This window comes from Schistocerca gregaria, chromosome 8 (genome assembly GCF_023897955.1).
Source record: "Schistocerca gregaria isolate iqSchGreg1 chromosome 8, iqSchGreg1.2, whole genome shotgun sequence".
Classification (NCBI taxonomy): Eukaryota; Metazoa; Arthropoda; class Insecta; order Orthoptera; family Acrididae; genus Schistocerca; species Schistocerca gregaria.
In genome coordinates, this window is record NC_064927.1 from 293,943,677 (window position 1) to 293,963,144 (window position 19,468).

Here is a 19,468-nt window from a genome sequence, read left to right on the forward strand (position 1 = left end):
TCTGTGATCAAGGGATACCCATGTAACCTTATGGCTATTCTTGAGTGGGAATAATGTACCTCCAATCACCAAATCATAACTGGCACAGAAATCTGAAAACATATCCCCATTTTCATTCATTTTTCCGATACCATGGATTCCCTTTACATGCTCTAGGCCTTCACTGTTCTTTTCAATTTTTGCATTTAGGTCTCCCATAATAATCAAGATGTCTCTCTTACTTGTACTCTTAATGGTGTCACTTAAGGAGAGGTAAAACTCTTTTCTTCTGTTCAGTATCAAAGGATTCTGTGGGAGCATAGGATTGGATGACTGTGACATTTCAAATGTTTGTCGTAAAACTTGCTGTCAGTCTTTCTGAAGCCTGATTTCATTCCATAAGGCTCTTTTTCACTGCATTTCTGTGCTCTGCATACTCCCCACGGGGTCCAGAGTAGTGTAAAAAGGTGTATCCATCTTGTGTTTGGATTTCTCCAAAATCTAGCCATCTCATCTCACTAAGTCCGAGTATGTCCAACCTGTAACTCGTCATCTCCTTTGTAATCTGTTTCAGTCTGCTGGCTTCTCTCAATGTTTTAATATTCCAGAAATCTCTTTTCATTGTCCTTTTCATGCCAAAGGTCGTCATACTTGAGTGCGTCTGGCTGTTCTTTTCTGCTGTTTCTTTAATCATTTGCTTTTGGGAGTGCCAGTGATTGGCCCACAGCTCCCTAATCTGGTGATGGGGCTGCCAACTAAGAGCCTCCAGACTTGCCCGATTTTCTTGTAAGGGTTTACTCCCCTAGGGTAGCTGGCTTCCCTATGCCTAAAAGTCTCCCCTACCCTTTATTACGATTTGAGATGGCAGGAAAAGGACAGGGTAAGGACAGGCTTGGGATAGGTGAAAAGGACCAGTGGGCTGTTGTGGAACACACTTCGCCTCGCTCCTCCCCCTTTGCCAATCCCGTATGGGTGACCCCGGTGGTAGCTAAGCTACCACCGGCATAGCCTTCAGGATCCAGAGCATGCAAATCACCTTGCCTGCATGGTCAGTGCTACTGTAAGGAAACTAGTACATAAAGAAGTATTTAAATTGGTGGGTAGCAGGGTATGCCCTCACTCTGTAAGTGTCATAAGCCTTTCAATGAAATCATCAGAATTATGAATATGCTGCGCATTTTTCACAACAAAAGACCTCTATACTGAGGTTAAATAACTGTGTGAATAGTAAATAGATGCATTTCATCATCACAACAGTGTTTTAAACATACAAAGGCATGAGCAACTTGAGAAATATTATCATCTTATGAGTGTACATGTTTTTTGCTTCCATGTTAAATGTTTCTGCATGCAAGTATATTTTCTAATAATGGTGAAAACTGTTTTATTTGCAGAATTATCTTTTAGTGAGTCTGCATATTTTAATTGTAGTTTTAGTTAAAAATAATTTTCTTCTTTTTTGTTATCTCACTTTGAGAATAACCACAAGACATGGAAGTGATACAAATGATAGAAGTTCAATATCAACTTACACAGCATTCATATCAGCACCTTGGTCAAGAAGAAATAATGCTGTATGTGTATCCTGCTTCAAAATAGCTTGGTGAAGCAATGTTTGACCTTTTCCATTGCGAACATTGACATCAGCTCCTCCTGTCAATATAATTAACAGAAACAAAACCATTACTGTATTGCATAGTTAGTGAATCATAAATTGTACAGCAATACATAGTTATATAGGACAAGTTAAATAACAGCAGTAAATTTTGAATGGAAGCTGTTATACTGTTTAGAGTACATAGCAATATAAGCCAGTCTGTAGCAAGTAGTCATGCATTGGAATTTTGAATTTATGCAAGCCAGTTATTGTCTCAATGTTTTTAAGTAGTTTGGTGTACATAAAGACCCTAGGTCCTCTATCACATGACTTAGCCCTGCATTTGGCTTTAAGATACTGGTGGCCTGGTACACTGCCCTTACAACTTTCCTGTAACTGAGGGCCTACACCTTCCCATGGCTACTACCTAGCAGCACCACTTTCTTCTTCCTGGCACTTTGTACATTCCTAGGCTTCTTGACCTCGGTTCAAGTGCGCTGCACATTTTCTGATCCTCATTCTATCTGAGGCTCTTCTTCACTTAACTCTGGCAGTGGTAGACACCCGTTTTTCATGTTGATGATAAAACTGTCAGATTGTGTTCTCTTTCTTCCTATCCTACCAGCTGCCAGTTCCCAACCACCATCTTCTCCCCTATCTCCCTTGATCCTTACGAGTTCCTTCCTTGCTTCCTCCAACTGTGCCTCAAGGGCCAGATTTTCCTTTCCTGTTCTCCAATTAAAATATTTCTACTGCATACTCTGCAGTTACAGGAGAGAGCCTCTTCTGTTCTCCCAACATTCTCTCCACTGCAAAACAAATCCCTCTACTCACTACCCTACAAAAACTCCCACATTTCTCACTCATGGTTAGTTGCGAAAGACCAATTAAGTTTAAAAAATGTTTTAAATTGGTCAAGGACATGAGATTGGCTGTATGCAAACAAAAAATGACACAAAGGTCTTATGTGTGGTGGCTGTTTTTTGTACTGACTTAGAGATACAATGACAGAAGAATGAGTTTGTAATTAATTTGCTTTTAGAGAATTTATGTTCTCAGGCGTGTTTGGTCAGGTTTTTAAACATTTATAACTTGGAAAATTTAGGCCTAGATCGCGTCTAACTAGTAAACAATATGAAATGTGTTAGTTAAATACAATTTAGAAATGTTTAATTACACTTTTATTGTGACAATAGACACTGATGAAACTAGAAGCAGTATTTTTTAAATGAATTTTGTACTATCAAGAAAACTTTAATAGATTTTTTTGTGGTATGTCACACGAAATTTCGGGTTATGTCACAATTATCAGGACTTCAGCAAAAGAACAAGTTTTTTCAAGAACAAGCACTGCTGGGAAGCTAATATTCAGTTGTGTGACAAGAACGGAGACTACAGCAAGAATACAAAACAAAGCAAAATTTAAATTTGACACTATTTTCTCTTAAATAAGTTCTTTTAGCGAACGAAGAAAATACCTGTGCTCTCACTTGGTGGCCATGTTGGTATGTATCTAGGTATATATGAGTTACAATTATTTGATATGTGCTGGGGATCAGACATTACAGGTGAGATTTCATTGAGTTTGATGTTATAGTATTTTCTCTGTTTTATTTCTGTTTCCTTTCTTACAATGTCCCAAATGTCTTTCATTTTATTTGGAGCATTTGCTATGAAGGAATTATTTGCCTTTCTTTGTGCTTGTTTTATGACTTAAGTTACAATATTTTTATAATGCTTAAAATAGAAATTAAATTCTGGAGTATGGGTGTGCTGTCTACATATTTCGTGACGTAATCTCTTTTTCTTCTCAGATATTTGTTGTGATCCATTTGTTTTTCTTTGTTTAAAACTGTAAAGAATCGGCTATATTTTTCATAGTACTCAAGTGAACAGTGAAGTCCAAAATTATTAGTGTTTCCAGAACTGAAGGCTACTCTTTGGAATTCAGTTGACAAATGGACACAGTTAGGAGAAGGACGATGCAACCAAGTTGCAGAAATTCCACAAGGAAAGTGAGAAAATTACTACATGTGCAGAACTAAACAATTTGAGCTCAAATCTCTTTAGTTATTATCAATAATGATAAATAAATTAGAGACTACTAACCTTCTATAAGAGTGGGTACAAAATGCTCCATACCATTACTCAAAGCCAATGAAAGAGGAGTATTACCAGAAGAGTCCTTCAGGTTCAAATCTGGAGCTATCCCCTTCTGTTCCTTTCGTCCCGACAAAGCCACTATACAAAAAATAAAGGTGATATTAATACACACACACACACACACACACACACACACACACACCTCTTAATCTAAGAAGAAAAGGGAGCAAAAGAAAGTGGGGAGGAGGATGAGGAAAAATACATAAAATCTCATGAAAGTACGTTACAAAAATGGACTTGGAAGTAATAAAACGAGGCAATATTTACTGAAGTTGTTTGATAGTTGTGAATAGCTCATCAAATGATTTAACACACAAATACTGGCATGGGCCCCAAGAAGAAAGTATAGAGTAGTGTAGAGTACAGCTTTATTGGTCCTGGTGATCATATAGTACAGGCCTATACTGTTTTAAAATCGATCAGAATTAAAGGATCAGAAAACAGAACATCTGAATTTAACTTGTGGTGAATATAACAATAGAATTATTCACTGATGGCAAATTAACTTTGCACATGAGAAGCTATTCAAGGAATATTCCGCAGAATTGCGACACTGATTTCACCAGCAGCATAACCATCACATACCTAAATATACACCAATGACAGCTGATTGAGAAACAATTGTTGGCACACATAACCGATGTCCGATTTCTTTCTGTAATGATCTAATGAATCAAATATTACCTGTAGCCACAGTGTTGTGTTCTGGGCACTGACTGCCGCAATCAATGACAAATGCTGACAGAACATTCAGCAGCATGCCACTTCTGTGTTCTGACCTCCTTCCACGAAGCAATGACCAAGTCAATGCTGAGGAGTGACATGATCACACTGAAGATATCAGCAATCCAATGTTCGAGATTATGTGGAAACCTAAAAAGTCTCTGGTTGCAAATCTGTTTATTCAGTTCACTTGAATATAGAAATTTGTGGTCTAAGACAGTATTGATCCCATGTAATGACCAAGCCCTTGGGCAATGACAACCTTTTGAGAAGCTTCCATGTGATGAAAGTATCCTGACAGCCATATTTATAACACTTGGGCAAGCCAGTTATCACTGGAGAGTTGGGATATCTTACAATACCCACCATATGCCACATGCTGCCATTAAAGTGATGTACCACTGACAGACTGTTACTGGGCCTCGAACCATTGACTGCTACCTGAACACCCACGCTCCTGGCAGCACTACACTCTGCCACCATTGCAGAACTACTTGCTGGGATATAGCCACCTTCCTATGTTTCAGGGACTGAACTGAGGTCCCCTGGTCATGTGCCACTGGCACCTAATGCAGCCAGGGGCAGCCATCCATCCTCTAGTGTGCTGGGTCACCCGACCTTGACCTGGCCACATTCACCGAGACAATGGCAGATGCCCCGGCCAGGTCTGCTATGGGCTACAGGCTTGGTTACATGAAACATCCATGGGGCATTAAGCTGCATCAGCAGGGGAACAGTATACACTGCTTAGGTCTTAAAGATTAACACCTATGACCAAGATGACTGAATAATTGTAAAAATGGGTGTGTGTGTATCCATGGGCTCCCACCTCCTTGTGCAACTACCCCTTTTGTGGCAGAGGTCTCTCCCCTGCTCCAAACAATACTGATACCCTGTCACATTTGTGTAGCAAGGGCCATGTAAGTAAAAGATTCATGAAAAGAACTACCACAAGAGGAAAAGGTTGCACAACGATACATATGAAGAGTGCTGAAAAATCACCGAGGACTAAAGCTATGCCTAAGTAGCAGCTTGGATTTTAACTTAATGCCACTCACGTGATTCCCTACATCTTTGGGTTTGACCTCTCCCTACTTTTCACATAATATCAGCATTAGATACTGTTTTAGTATTCAGAAAAGGACCAAAGGATGAACTGTTACCATTTGTAATATGCAAACAGTGCAATTTACCAGCACAATATTGGTGTGTGTCCCAAACTGCTTGGTGTAGTGTGCTGGGTACATCACTTGGAAGGACATTACACCAGCCAGTGCTGAGAAAATGCTTGGCTCAGGCGAGGGGAACTTTATGTTCTCCAAAAACTGAAGGTTATTTTTAAGAATAAGCCAGCATACCCATAGGTTTTTCTTAAAGAGGAATTTCAGAGAGCAGAGTGAATGTTTTAGGATAATTTAGGACAATATGAGTGAATGTTTTAGGATAATTCAGAACAATATATGCCAGTAATTAAATGTAAGTATCCACTATGATTTTAAGTCACAGTTACTGAGTATAAGTCAGGAATATTAGGGATATGTAATCTGGGGATAATGTGACCCTCAGTGAACTAGTTAACAGATACTACTTAGATCGTTTAGATATGTTTAAGCTATGGTACTGTGCCAATGATTTAGGACAAGAATAAGGGATCACAAAGGTAATGTTTTGTTAGATCTTACTGCCTTCACATCATGTGACATAGCCTCAAAACAGCAAAGCTCTGACATGCAGGACATGGAGGATGCAATATGAGTCAATGGTCATGAACTGAACTGCTCCAGGTCCCTCCAGAAGCAATGTTCCTAATAGGGTTAGATCCACCAACAATAGCTGACAAAGCAGAAGAGCTGACATTGGGGGATGTATGTTGATGTTAATAATGTAAGTGGAAGTAAAGAAATTAAAAGGATTTGTACAAGCATGAGGAATTAATAAAGAGTAATAAGAGCAGAAGGTTAGGCAAGTTCTGGATAGATTCCCCAGTTACAATGTCTCGTGAACATAACTAATGCAAGGCTACTGCAGATTTCTTACAGTAGTGAATAAATTTTCCTAACTGCTGAGATATAAAATATTGTACAATAGGAAAGTGCAAACATGCCCCTATGTCCAAGATCACAAATGCACACTTGTGCGGTGACACTTGATAAGATGGTAAGCTGGTTTGAATCCTGGTGGCTGAAAAAATTTTTCACCATTAGTATTTGACTAGCAAGGGGAGGAGAGTTGGTGGTACATTTCCTCATCATTAGACTTTGTCCCAATGTCCTGGTTTAGATACCAAATGTCTCCACAGCATCTCATGAAGAGATGGCATTGGACAGTGTTGGTGGTGATTTGTCTGTCAGGTAGGGATGTTAAGCTTGGTGGTCCCCTTGATGCTATTCATGAGGAGTAGGATATGTGCTGGCACTGGCTTTCACCACCACTATCCCCACCATCATACACCCCCCGCACTTGCCCCCCCCCCCCCCACACACACAAAATACATACATGTAAGTATTACAAATATTGTAATGGAGCACATAGCAAGTAAATGAATTAAGACAGTGCACAAACTGCTGAGTGTATAAATGTAAATATTCTAGTACTTTCGTTGCAATCAACTTTTAAATAGGAAATGAGGGGCAAATGTAATTAATTGAATGATGCCTGTAGCCACAGTGTCATGTTGTGTGGACTGACCACTGCAGTCAATGATCCATGCTGACATGGCATCCTCAATAGCAAGCTACTTCTGTACTTTGACCTACTTTTGTGAGCAATGACCAAGTCCTCACATGCTTACTACTGTCCAAGAAGCTTCCAGATGATGGTGGAATGTGGAAGTGCTATATTTTCTCCATAGTCAACCTCCTGATAGCAGTATTTATCGCCCTAGGACCAGCCAGTCATCAGACAGTTAGGCTATGTTACGACACCTATCATGTATCAGATGCTGCCATGAAGACAATGCCATACCCATGATGCAGCTGCCTACTTTAACTTTGGGCCTTGAACATTTCACTGCATGCTGACCACCCACACTCTTTATAGTTCTGCACTATGCCACTAAGATGGGTCTTGATCTTCTTCTTCTTCTTCTTCTTCTTCTTCCTACTAGTCACCTTCACATATTACAGGGACTGAACAGAGGTCTTCCCAGCCCTGTACCACTGGAGCCTGTTGTAGCCAGCTGGAGCCATCCAATATCCAGGGTACTACTATCCTATCACCACTTGGTTGCCTCCACTGGGCAAAAACAGAAGACACCATGGCCGGGTTTGCTATGGGCACACACACACACACACACACACACACACACACACACACACACACACACACACACACACACACACACACAGCCAACTGACTCCCTGTTACATTTCAGACACTTATTAAAACTGTAAAGTACCCTTATGGTAGAGATGGCACCATTTATAAATGAAACATCTGAGGCAAAAAGAGTTACATTTTACAAACAAGCATGTTTATATGAATCACAAATTAGAAATTTAATAGATATACTGTTAAGATGTTTATGAGTAAACAGAAATTGGAAAGTTTCACTGCAACTAATTATTCTTAGTGTAGAATGCTGAAAGTTTTCTTAAACTATGTTGCAGTCAAAACAGTTTTCAAAATAGGATTAATGTTCCAGTTTCGCTGTAAGCAAATGTTTTCAGCTTCCATCTAAATTTATTTGCTTGGACAAGAGTGTGCAGGCTGTTGTAATATCTTAGTATGTCAGCAATTTGTAGGCTACTTAAAGAAATCCTTCCTATTCACCCAAAATTTTTAGTTCCACCTCCCTCTCAGATTCATTGATGGCACGTTTAGATAGTTTGAATGAGGTTCAATTTGATTTCAAAGTAGCATAATTTCTTCACTTCATCTGCTATGTAAGCCTCGTTACTGATGTTAGGGTCATTGCTAATCTTATTTCTGCTGCTCTTCATTTCTTTTGACTTTCTTTAGTTTACTTTCAATCCATATTCTGCACTCAGAAGACTGTTCAGCCATTTTGTCAGCTCCTGTAACTCCTCCTCACTTCCACTGAGGATGGCAATGTCATCAATGAATCATATCAGCGAATCTTATCTCTGGTCTTGTTTTGTCCTGAATTTTAATCCTACTCTTTAACCTGTCCTTTACTTCCATCATTACTTCGATAGAGATAGAGCAACATGGGGGGAAACTGTATCCCTTCCTTATTCCCTTTTCAACCCTAGCACTTCTCTCTGTCTTCCATTCTCGTTCTCAATTGGCTCTTGTACATATTGTATATTACCCATCTTTCCCTATAGCTTCTACAAATTTTTCTGAGAATTTCAAATCTCTTGCACTATTTTACATTATCAAAAGCCACTTTTTTCAACTAATCCTGTGAAGTAGTTCTTTACTTTTCTTGCATTTTAGCACATTAATATGAACAGCATCTCAGCTGTCTCCCTGGTATCTTCACAGTTTCTAAAAGCATCTAACGTAGCCTCAATTTTCTTTTCTGTCGTTCTGTATATCTTTTTGTCAGCAAATTTGATGCATGAGCTATTAATGTCACTGTGCAATAGTTCTTGCATTTATCTACTTTTGGCATATATGGGATTTTGTGAATGATATTCTTCTAGTGGTGTCAGCCCAATCTCATAGATCCTACACACTAACATAAATGGTTGTTTAGTTGCCATTTCATCTAATTATTACATAAACTCTTAATGAATGTGGTCTATACCTTCCACCTTAGTAGATCACTGATCTCTCAATACTCTTTCAAACTCTGACTGTAATATGGGATCCTCTGCGCCTTCCCAACTGACGACTAGTTTGATTCTAATAATGTCAGTAGAAAGGTTCTCCCCCTTGTAGAGACCCTCAGCATATTATTTACACCTATTCACTCTATCATCTGTGTTTAACAGTGAAATTTCTTTCACACTCTTAATGTTGATATCCTTGCGTTTAATTTTACCAAAAGTTATTTTGTCTTTCCTGAACACCAAATCTGTCAACCATTCACATTTTTCCTGCATCCATTTGACTTCCTACTGAATTCATTTCTAAGTGGCTTATACTATAGTATTCCTTCCTTTTCCAGTACATGTTATATTTTCTTCTTTCACCAATAAATTTAATCCTCGAGCAAGTGAGCTGTTGTTCATAACATGAGTGGGTGTGCGGCACACTTTGAACACATGTAAAGAATAGCAGTCTTCATGTTACCAAGGTAAACAAGTATGAGCAAAATCACAGTTTACACTTAGTTTCATTAAACAATGATAGAAAAAACTTACATTATATATGGTAAATCATTATTTAACTAAACAATAATTAAGTAAACTTTTAAATATATCACTTTGTTGTTGCACACAAGTTTTAACCCCACACAGTAACGACTCACTCAAAACTTTAAAGAGGGCAGCTCGATCAGATCCGTGCCAGCTGTTTATTTAATTGCCAGTTATTTTGTAGATAACTACCTCATTGTGGGATTGTGCTGCCAGCTCAGAGGCTGGGTCATTTTCTTGCAATGATCATACACTTTTTCTCACATAGCTCACTTTTTACTTTATACTACTGCTTCTCACAAGACAACACAAATTACTGCTGTGTTACCTGAAGCAATAATGAAGGAATAGGTGCCAGTTCACAATTTTAAAATAACAATAGAACAGAGTGAGACAATGTTACTTGTGATTGGTGTACTTTATACATGGACATAACACACACACACACACACACACACACACACACACACACACACACAAACACAAACACAAACACACACACACACACACACACATAAACACACACACACACACACACACACAAACACACACACAAACACACAAACACAAACAGAGAGAGAGAGAGAGAGAGAGAGAGAGAGAGAGAGAGAGAGAGAGAGAGAGAGAGAGAGAGAGAATAATTTTGCAATGTGGTCTTGCCCTGTTAGCACACAACGCAAGTAACTTAAAAACTGAAAATAAAGCCAAACCATCATCATGAAGTGTATGGTAGATAGTTAGCAATACCCTATGCACGGGTGAGACTATCCATGAGGAATACTTTTAAATAGTGTAATTAAAAGAAATATTTTTATCAAAAGAAGTTCATAACTAAGTTCATCTATGCAAATGAGAAAATTGCTTGTGATTTGTTTCATTTGGTGCAACTGTGCTGAAGCTTCACGAATAAAACGAATCGTAAAAAGGAAGCAGTTTTTTCAGTCATTTGAGGTAATGCAGAAGAATAATACTTTAGACATCACAGACTGAAAGAGATACTTTAAGTAGGTGAAGAGAGATTGCTGTTACTAACTATTCCACATCAAGAAGATATTGTGGGGCTGATCGCGTACAGTGTCATTAAAAATTGTTTTTTACCTTGCTTGAAGCAACTGCTGATAGAAGACAAATTGCTAAGAGTAAGAAGTGAAAATACTGTTAGGAACTAACTTTTGAACTCCAAGATTTCTAACCTGTAAGTTGAGCAGTTTTATATAAATTTTCAAGCTATCTCAATTCAAGTTTTCTCTGCTGTTGAATTACCAGCATGTGTAACATAACAACTATTTTCATCTCTAAGACACATAACATTAGTAACTTGTAGAATTCATAAACTGAAGAAATATTACCTTTGAAGTCTATAATAGATTGAATTGATTCTTCCTGCTGCTCCATTATCGCAATATGCAAGGGAGTCTGCTTGTATACCATCTCTACTTTATCATCATTCCCTCCTCCTTCCGTGAGCCTTAATGTCTGCAAGTTGGGATTAGCTCCACAGCGAAGTAACTTGCTAACAAGTTTGCTAAGGCCCCTTGCACATGCAACATGCAGAGGACTCTCACCCTGTAACCATGTGTAGACTGTCAACAAAGTCGCCATCATTGACATAGCATCTATTTGTATCTGGTATAAAATATAATCTATTGCCTGACCTTTCTGTTGACATGATTGCTGTAGGCCGAATGAGTGCACAGGAATAGTCCAGCTTCTTCTATACCTTCACGGGCCACAAGGTGTAGAAGTGAGTCTGCAGATGATGTGTAGATCTAGACAAATATGTGAAATATACTACAGTGAAGACAACATGATTTTAAAATTACTTCTGAATTACCTAAGTAATGATTCAATTCTGTACAGTTAAAAAAAGAAACAGCTCAATGATCGCTTTTTGTTTCCAACATTATATCTGACTATGCACCACAACACTTCAACAATGAATATGATAAATTTCATTGAAAGATACACTAACATTCTTCTACTGGAATCTTTAACTTGATAGATATTACTGTGATTAACTTTAATAGCCTGGGAATAGATAATTAGTAGCTCGGATACCTGTCGACACAATCATTACACCTCTACAGCCATCCCAAAACCCCACCTTTGATTTGTTCCTGCCATCACCTAAAGGCAATGTGAGATTTGATAAAGTAACAGGAATTTTTGTTTTACTTACAGAATCTTTATTTATTCATCAACATCTACTCTATCCCCTTCAGAGTAATCTCCCTCAGCTATAATACACATGTGCCAGCACTTTTTCCAATTTTGGAAGCTTTCCCAGAACTCACTTTTTGTTATGGTGTTCAGCTCCTTCAGTGATTCTGTTTTTATCTCATCGACAGTGGCAAAATTATGTCTATCCATGGTTCTCTTCTGTGTCAAGAATGAAAAGAAGTTGCAGTGGGTTATGTCCAGTGAATATGATGGATAAGGCAACATAATAGTTTTGTATTTTGCCAAAAAAATCATGAAGCTTGGAAGTGTGAGTGGGAGCATTATCATGATGTAATTTTCACTAGTGGTTTTGCTACAATTCTGGTCATTTTCTTTAAATTGCTACATGTGAACAGCATGCAACTCCCAGACAGTATTCCTTATTGACCATACAACCATAAGGTAGGAACTCGTGATTCTTTATCCCACTGTAACAAAGACAACAGTGAGAAAAATCTTCACAAGTGACAGAATTAGTCAAATTTTCTTTTTGGTCTTGACTCTTCAGGCAGTTTGCATTGACACAAATGGACCTTAGTTTAGATTTCGTGCCTGTATGGCAATGTTTCATCACTTGTTATAATCTTCTTTAATGGTTCTGGATCACTGTTGATTCCATTCAGCAGTTTCTGAGCGATTTGTATGTGACATCCCGCCACACATCGTCAGGTGGCTTGCGGAGTATGGATGTAGACGTAGATGAAATCATTTTTTGTCGAAATTCAATAGTTTTAGAATGAACATTGCTGCAACACCTCTTTTACCCAAAACATCCCCCAAAAATTATTCTGCATGAACCAAAGAATATGCCAACATTACCAGCAATCCCAGATTTTCCAGAACCATTTTCTTTTACACCTTCCACACTCTCATCAGTGACTGATGTGCTAGGGTATCCAGGGCAGTCATCGTCTTCAGTGTTTTCTCTACCCTCTTTGAAATGTTTATGCCTCTTATGAACTCTTCTCTCGCAGTAATTTTTCCAAAAGCCACAGTCATAATTTCAAATGCAGTGCTGCACCTTATTCCATTTTTCAAGTAAAATTTAATGAAAATTTTTAATACATCTTTTTCGAAAGTAAAAATTTGTCGAGCACTCTAAGACTTGTATAACCCTTTTGACTGCCAACAGTAAATTAAATAAAGGGTGTTTCAGAAAGGACTTTACAACTTTAAAAACTCATATAGATATATTGGAAGAAGATACAGAGCTGGGTTTAATGTTATTTTGCAAGGAAACTGATCAAGTTTTTTTTTTACCTTGAACTAAAGATGTTGTATGCTGCTTCTGTTGGTTATCCTGCATACATACCATTGCACGCCAATTTCTACCCAAACTCACTGCAGCATTGCAGGTGTAACTTGACCAGTGATCAGTGATGGCATAAATTCTTGCTCTAAGTTCAGGTAGCGAAGCCAGCACAGGTGGTACAAACACAATATCCTTGATGAACACCCATATATATATTAAAAAATAAAAAATAAATAAAAAATAAAAAAAAATAAAAAAATAAAAATTAAAAAAATAAAATAAAAATTGATTGGTGTCAGCTCTGGGGAACGTGATTTCCATGCAATTGGCATATCATGGCCAATCCACTGACCTGTAAAGCGGTCACTCAGAAAATGCCGGATGTCACCCAGGTAGTGGTGTGGTGCACCATATTGCATGAAGTAAACATTTTGTTCTTTGTGATCCTCATTTGACGTGATCCTCATTTGACATGATATCAAAAAAACATTGTAACATTTCCAGGTACACTACCCCTTTGGTGGTTCTCACTTGAGAAAAAGGGAGCCCATACACTTTGTTCTTGCTCAATGCGAAAAAAAAAGAGGAAGAAGAAGAAGAAGAAGAAGAAGAAGAAGAAGAAGAAGAAGAAGATTCAGTTTGGGGGCTATCATGAAAATGTTACAATGTTTAACGCAAATTTTCAAAAGATGATTTTGTCCAATAAATGTTCATCCTCATGTAATCGATAAATTTTCAAAAGATGATTTTGTCCAATAAATGTTCATCCTCATGTAATCGATTTAACATATCCTCAAAGAAGTTCTTACGACCAATTTTATCTGTGTCTTTTATTGCTTGTTTGATTGTCAGTCTGCACCGTTTCAAATGCAAATGGTTTCTCAGCAGATTTGCGGTTCGCAAGATTCACACCAGGTCAATTTTGTAGGGCTGTTGACAAAATTTGTCTCACTCGCTCAAAGATGTCATCAGATGTACTTGGACAACCTTATGATTTCCCATGTCTTACCGAGCAACCTGTTTCTACAAAACATGTATGCCACTCATAAACTGTAGGCCTGCTAGGAGGACCTTTAGTATGCTTGGTATGGAAATTATGCTGAACTGTTGCCGCAGAGCTTGATTCATCAAACCAAAACAAACAGCTAAAACGCTTGGGTCCAGTGTAGACAGCCATCATTAACGCAACTGCCACTAGCACTCCTTACGGTGCAATTCGTCACTAGTGAACTACATCAGGCAAAACTTGATGTATTTTCCTACAAATTGACACTGCAGTCACCTCTGTAGGTACTATGACTTAATTTCTATGAATTTTGAAAGCTACAAAGTCCTTTTTGAAACACCTATTACATAACAGCTGAAAATGCAAATGTGTCAGGAACATGTGTACCAACAATATAAAAAAAATTGAAAATCTGATTTATAAAGCTTGCGAAATTAAAAAAATTCCTATTACTTTTTAATCACATGTTGCACTTATATGCCTAGTTCATAGCGAATAAAAAGTGAACATTAACTATTTTAAGTGTATGCTGTTACAAGTCAAATTTTATTAGAAAAATTGTTATTATTTCACTCAGCATATCTACTCTAGAATCACATGTGGCAACTTTATGTAAAATAAGGAAATTTGTGCAAAAAATCCATGACTGGGAAAACAATAAGCAGTTCTCATTACATACAATACCAATGCTGTCCAACTTCAAAGATTCCCCAAAGTAATTTGAGAGTGATCACTTACAGAAAATGTTTCAAAAACAATTTCTTGTCAGTATTTTTATTTTTATGTTTACACCATGGGCACCTCAGTATTGTTTGAAAGTAGAGTTTGTTGTATTTCCTAAAAAAACATTTTCTAATGTTTGGAGACATTTCAGTATCATCATAGGAATGTGAAGTTAATAATACACTAGCAAACTCCTGGAGCAAAGGCCTCACTTGACAAATTTCATTTACAAATTATCCAGATTGAAACCATATATCGACATAATCACAGGCTGCCACAAGAAAGGACAGACTGCCATTGGTAGTAACTTCAGTTTCTTGTATAGACTCCTCTGTCAACAATGTAGTGCTGCAATTAGGCAGAGAAATGATTTGGAGGTGTGGGATGTCTTACTACAAGAAAGTACTCTTTTACAATTTTTCAAAATTTATGAAGGGTGTTTAGTGTTGATGGACATCAGATTAGACATCATCCCATCATATCATATGTCTGGTCAATAATGAGCAGTTCTCACTATCACGTTGGCCAGATAACCAGACGCATCTCTTTGAGAGAGCACTGATTAGTGTCCGAACTGTGTCAATGAGCATCAACTGCAAATGCAATACAAATGGCAACAGATGGGATGACTGATGTTCTGCATGTACACTGGGATGTTCAGTGTTGCCTAAAATGATCTGATCTTTATGTCCAGTGCAGGGTGTAGTATCTTACATCATGAGGCTCCTTGTTGGACCAATATATTGCTGTCCGACACACTCCTAGTTGTGATGGTACTTGCAAACAGCCATATGAAAGTAGAATTTTCTTTTCATGACTGAACATAATGTTGCTCCACCTGAAGCAAAGCAAGCACTCTATTGTGCGTGAGATACAGAGGTGAGTGAGTGTGCTGAGACTTACCCCAGTTCACTGTTAGTAGCGCCAAGTCACATGAACGCGTCCACGCATAGCGCACAAGTATTGAACCACAATTAAGTATAAAATTAAAAGTAAAAATTTATGTTTAAAACTTTTTTTAAATATATTTCGGTATAGTAATGTTTCAAATATCAAGTCTTTATGGACCTAGACTTCATAGTTTCCATAAAAATGCTGTTTTAAGAGGAAAATGGAAAGTGCTAAATAATACAGCTAGAAAGCCAGAATATGCCTTTAGAGCTCATAAATAAGTGGTGCAAGTTTCAAAACAAAAGAGCGATAATTACGACCGGAATCCATGTTTTTAGAAAAACTGGAGGATGCTAAATAATGGACTTAAATGTAAAAATTTTGTTTATGCTTCAGTTCACCCTAAAAATAATAACTGAGACACACATTAAGCTTACTCTTATAGTTTTTGAGTAATAAGTGAAAACAAATTTTGTAGCTAAAATATATCAAATTGTAGTAGATTAAGAACCTGTAATTTTAATTATAGAAAATGTGGTTAAAGCAGCTGATAAAACATACCAAATAATAGGGTGATACCACATTTTAGAGTTGCTGTATTAATATCATTCAAAACAAGTTCTAGTAAAGGTATGGTACAGAGGTATCGATCTACCGTTAGTTCCACTATAAAAATTCTTGAGGGCAAATTTTTTATTCAAGTGAGCTGAAACTTTTTCTGTGCTTTCAAACAACTTACCTGAATACAAATAAAAATTAAGAAGATTCAAAATTGATTCATAACTATGTTATTAAAGATTATGTGCCCGAGAAAGCAGCCATTCTGAGGCTGCTGCCATGTGTCAGGCAGTAGACAACAGATGTTTGCCTCAAGATGACTGGGTGTTTGTGCTGTCTTCATCATTTTATCATCATTCATCCAAGTGGCGAGAATGGACTGAGCAAAGGTTGGGAATTTGTACAGGCGCTGATAACCGCTCAGTTGAGCGCCCCACAAACCAAACAACATTATCATCATCATCATCACCATCACAAAAGATGTTGCCTCTGCCATCCGCTGCATCACCTATATAAATACAGCCCAAGAGACAGTAGGAAGGTTCACTTCGCACTCAGCCACTGTAAGATCCATGTCTGTTAAATGTCAGATCCTGCTCTGCCTCAGATGACGTCAGAGCCAGACTGTGACAAATCGCAAATATGCGGTAAAAATGGATAATGAACTTGCAAGGACTGTACACCATCCTGGATTGCTTAAAATTCACCAAAGTAACTGTTAGTGTGCTGTCCATGATAATTAAACTCGATGGGCAAGTGGCGACTATTATTTCCACTCTTATGGCAAGCATTAATTTTGAACTGTATGTTGAACACTCATTTGAATATTAGTCAGGGTAAAAGACAATCTGGTAGGAATGTACCAACCTCTGAACTGCTAGTTGTCCTATTTATGATAGAAAGATTTACTGTCTATTGAACATAGTAAATTTCAAAGTGTTGTATGTGAGAAACTTTACTCAACATACGTATTAACTAGAACTTTATACTTTCATTTAAAATCATAGTCCTGATCCTGCTAAGTAGAAGGGCAATAGAAACTTTTCTTTCAATGGGCTGCACCAGAATGTGGCCATGCAGACTAGAAACTAAGGGCAGTAGGTTTCCCTTCACTTTCTGGCTGACCACAAGATTAGTTTCCAGGCTCGCGTGAATAAGACGGTGTAGTACAACTACCATCGTTACAGATGTCGGACTACAACATTATAATTATTAGCCTACCGTCCCACACACTCACCCCTCCTGCTGTTTTACAGTAAATTGGATGGCAGTGACAAGCTAAGGTAGGCTTGCTCATTAGCAAATATTCTTCATGGTTTTAAATCATACTCTGGGTACAACAACTCATTTCTATTTCACCTGGTATCAGTAATGGCTGTTTATGCAATGTGGCAACACAAGCTGCTGTCCTCTGGTACTAGGACATCAATAATCTGCATCTTTCATGACTTCCAGAACTGATACACAGCTGACACTTAGAATCCAAAATATTGGGAATTTTCTTGAAAAGAACAATGAAGCCTCCCACAGTTTCACAAAAGAGTTCCATAGAAATTACATCTTCATTAAATATTGAGCTTGTTGACACCAACCCAGCCAAGGAGACAAGAGTACAAGGCTCGAAACAACAAAATTCTGATTTAAAAAGTCAGTCGTTACGGAGTCACCATTATCATATTCATTTCATGATTTGGATACCATTATCAAAATGGCACTTAGTATCTGTCTTTACTGCCACTTATGAGTGGCTTGTTCAGACAGACTTTGATCAGTAAAAATAGAGGTTCCAGTACTGTGATCTTCCATAGGGCTTTTTTAAATTTAGACTTCTTAAAATGTTTATGGCTTTTCTGAGCATTTTAAAAGTGGGAATACAAAATCTGTTTTACACAGCTTCAAGCACAGCAGAAGTTCAATCACATCACATCTCAAAATCTGTTGTTCTGATTCCGTCATCAGAGGTACCGATGTGGCGTACTGGTGCATACTGTGGCAAATCAAACACTGGACACAAATATGATGTTTGTACATAACATATACATTTGAAACATATATTTTTCATTTCACACTAGCATACTACATTATTTTTGTTTGTAGAGGCCTTTGCCTGAACTGTTTATCTGACATGGAAATCTCTTCAGGTTTGCTGCTGGATCCTAAAATCAATTCAGTTCAATATTTTAGTGATCCAACTGTTTGCCATCTTATCTGATTACATGTTTCTAGTAGAAGACGAATAACAAATATTAATATTAATCTTTCCAGCTTTGCTGTAAAGCCAACTGTAGAAACTGGAAAGTCGAAGCTGATTTCCATAACAAAGGATCAGTAACAATCTACCTAACCAATTTTGAGGAAGCTCATTTTAAATGCAACGATTGAAATTTCATGCATGAAACCAATGAAAATATGTGTGAAATACAATTGTGAAAAGTGGCACTTCTTTAAAGACTATAATTCCTCAACTGGAAGCATAGAAAAAAAAAAAAAAGAGTATAACGAATTTACTTGTACCATAAATCTGTACCATGATAAGCAGGCATTAACGAATTTACTTACTGGGTTTGGAGAAGCTCCTGCATTGATAAGTCTAGCAGCAAAACTCTTGTCATTGTATGGAGGTCCAACAAGCAGTGCAAACCACAATGGGGTGTGCCCTTCCTCAGTGCGCAGATTGAGATCTGCGTCAGACTCCAGAAGAAGTGAGAACATAGGTTCATTGCACGCCATGACACTTAAATGTACTGCAGTGCTGCAACAAAACGTGAGTCTACAGCATGCACACAGCAATGGATACAAAATCATAAATTTTAAAGCAAATACAAGTTGCTGCATACACAGTGTCTTTGAATTTCTGCTTTTAACTTCCCCCAAAAAGCAAAGGAATATAAACTGCACATTAACAAAGACTAAGATACGCACATTTATAAGAGAAAAAACAACAGCCAAAAAATACTACATCTGCTGATATATATCCAATAATGAAATGGAGCAAGGGAGATGGTACGGCATCGATGGGGTGAGAGAGAGAGAGAGAGAGAGAGAGAGAGAGAGAGAGAGAGAGAGAGAGGGATCTGTCTCGCGTGTGT

At 37.8% G+C, this 19,468-nt stretch overlaps 1 protein-coding gene across 3 annotated transcripts in view; it reads right to left on the bottom strand.

Moving 5' to 3' along the window:
- Positions 1–19,468, bottom strand: part of LOC126284505 (rabankyrin-5) — a 499,589-nt gene that overhangs the window by 217,039 nt on the left and 263,082 nt on the right. For all 3 annotated transcript variants that reach the window (XM_049983482.1, XM_049983481.1, XM_049983480.1), the window contains exons 9-13: positions 18,939–19,131; positions 11,385–11,498; positions 11,079–11,295; positions 3,686–3,817; positions 1,512–1,632 (exon numbers count right to left, since the gene is read on the bottom strand). In XM_049983482.1, coding sequence (XP_049839439.1) covers positions 1,512–1,632; positions 3,686–3,817; positions 11,079–11,295; positions 11,385–11,498; positions 18,939–19,131 — 777 coding nt within the window. The remainder of the gene's footprint in view (positions 1–1,511; positions 1,633–3,685; positions 3,818–11,078; positions 11,296–11,384; positions 11,499–18,938; positions 19,132–19,468) is intronic.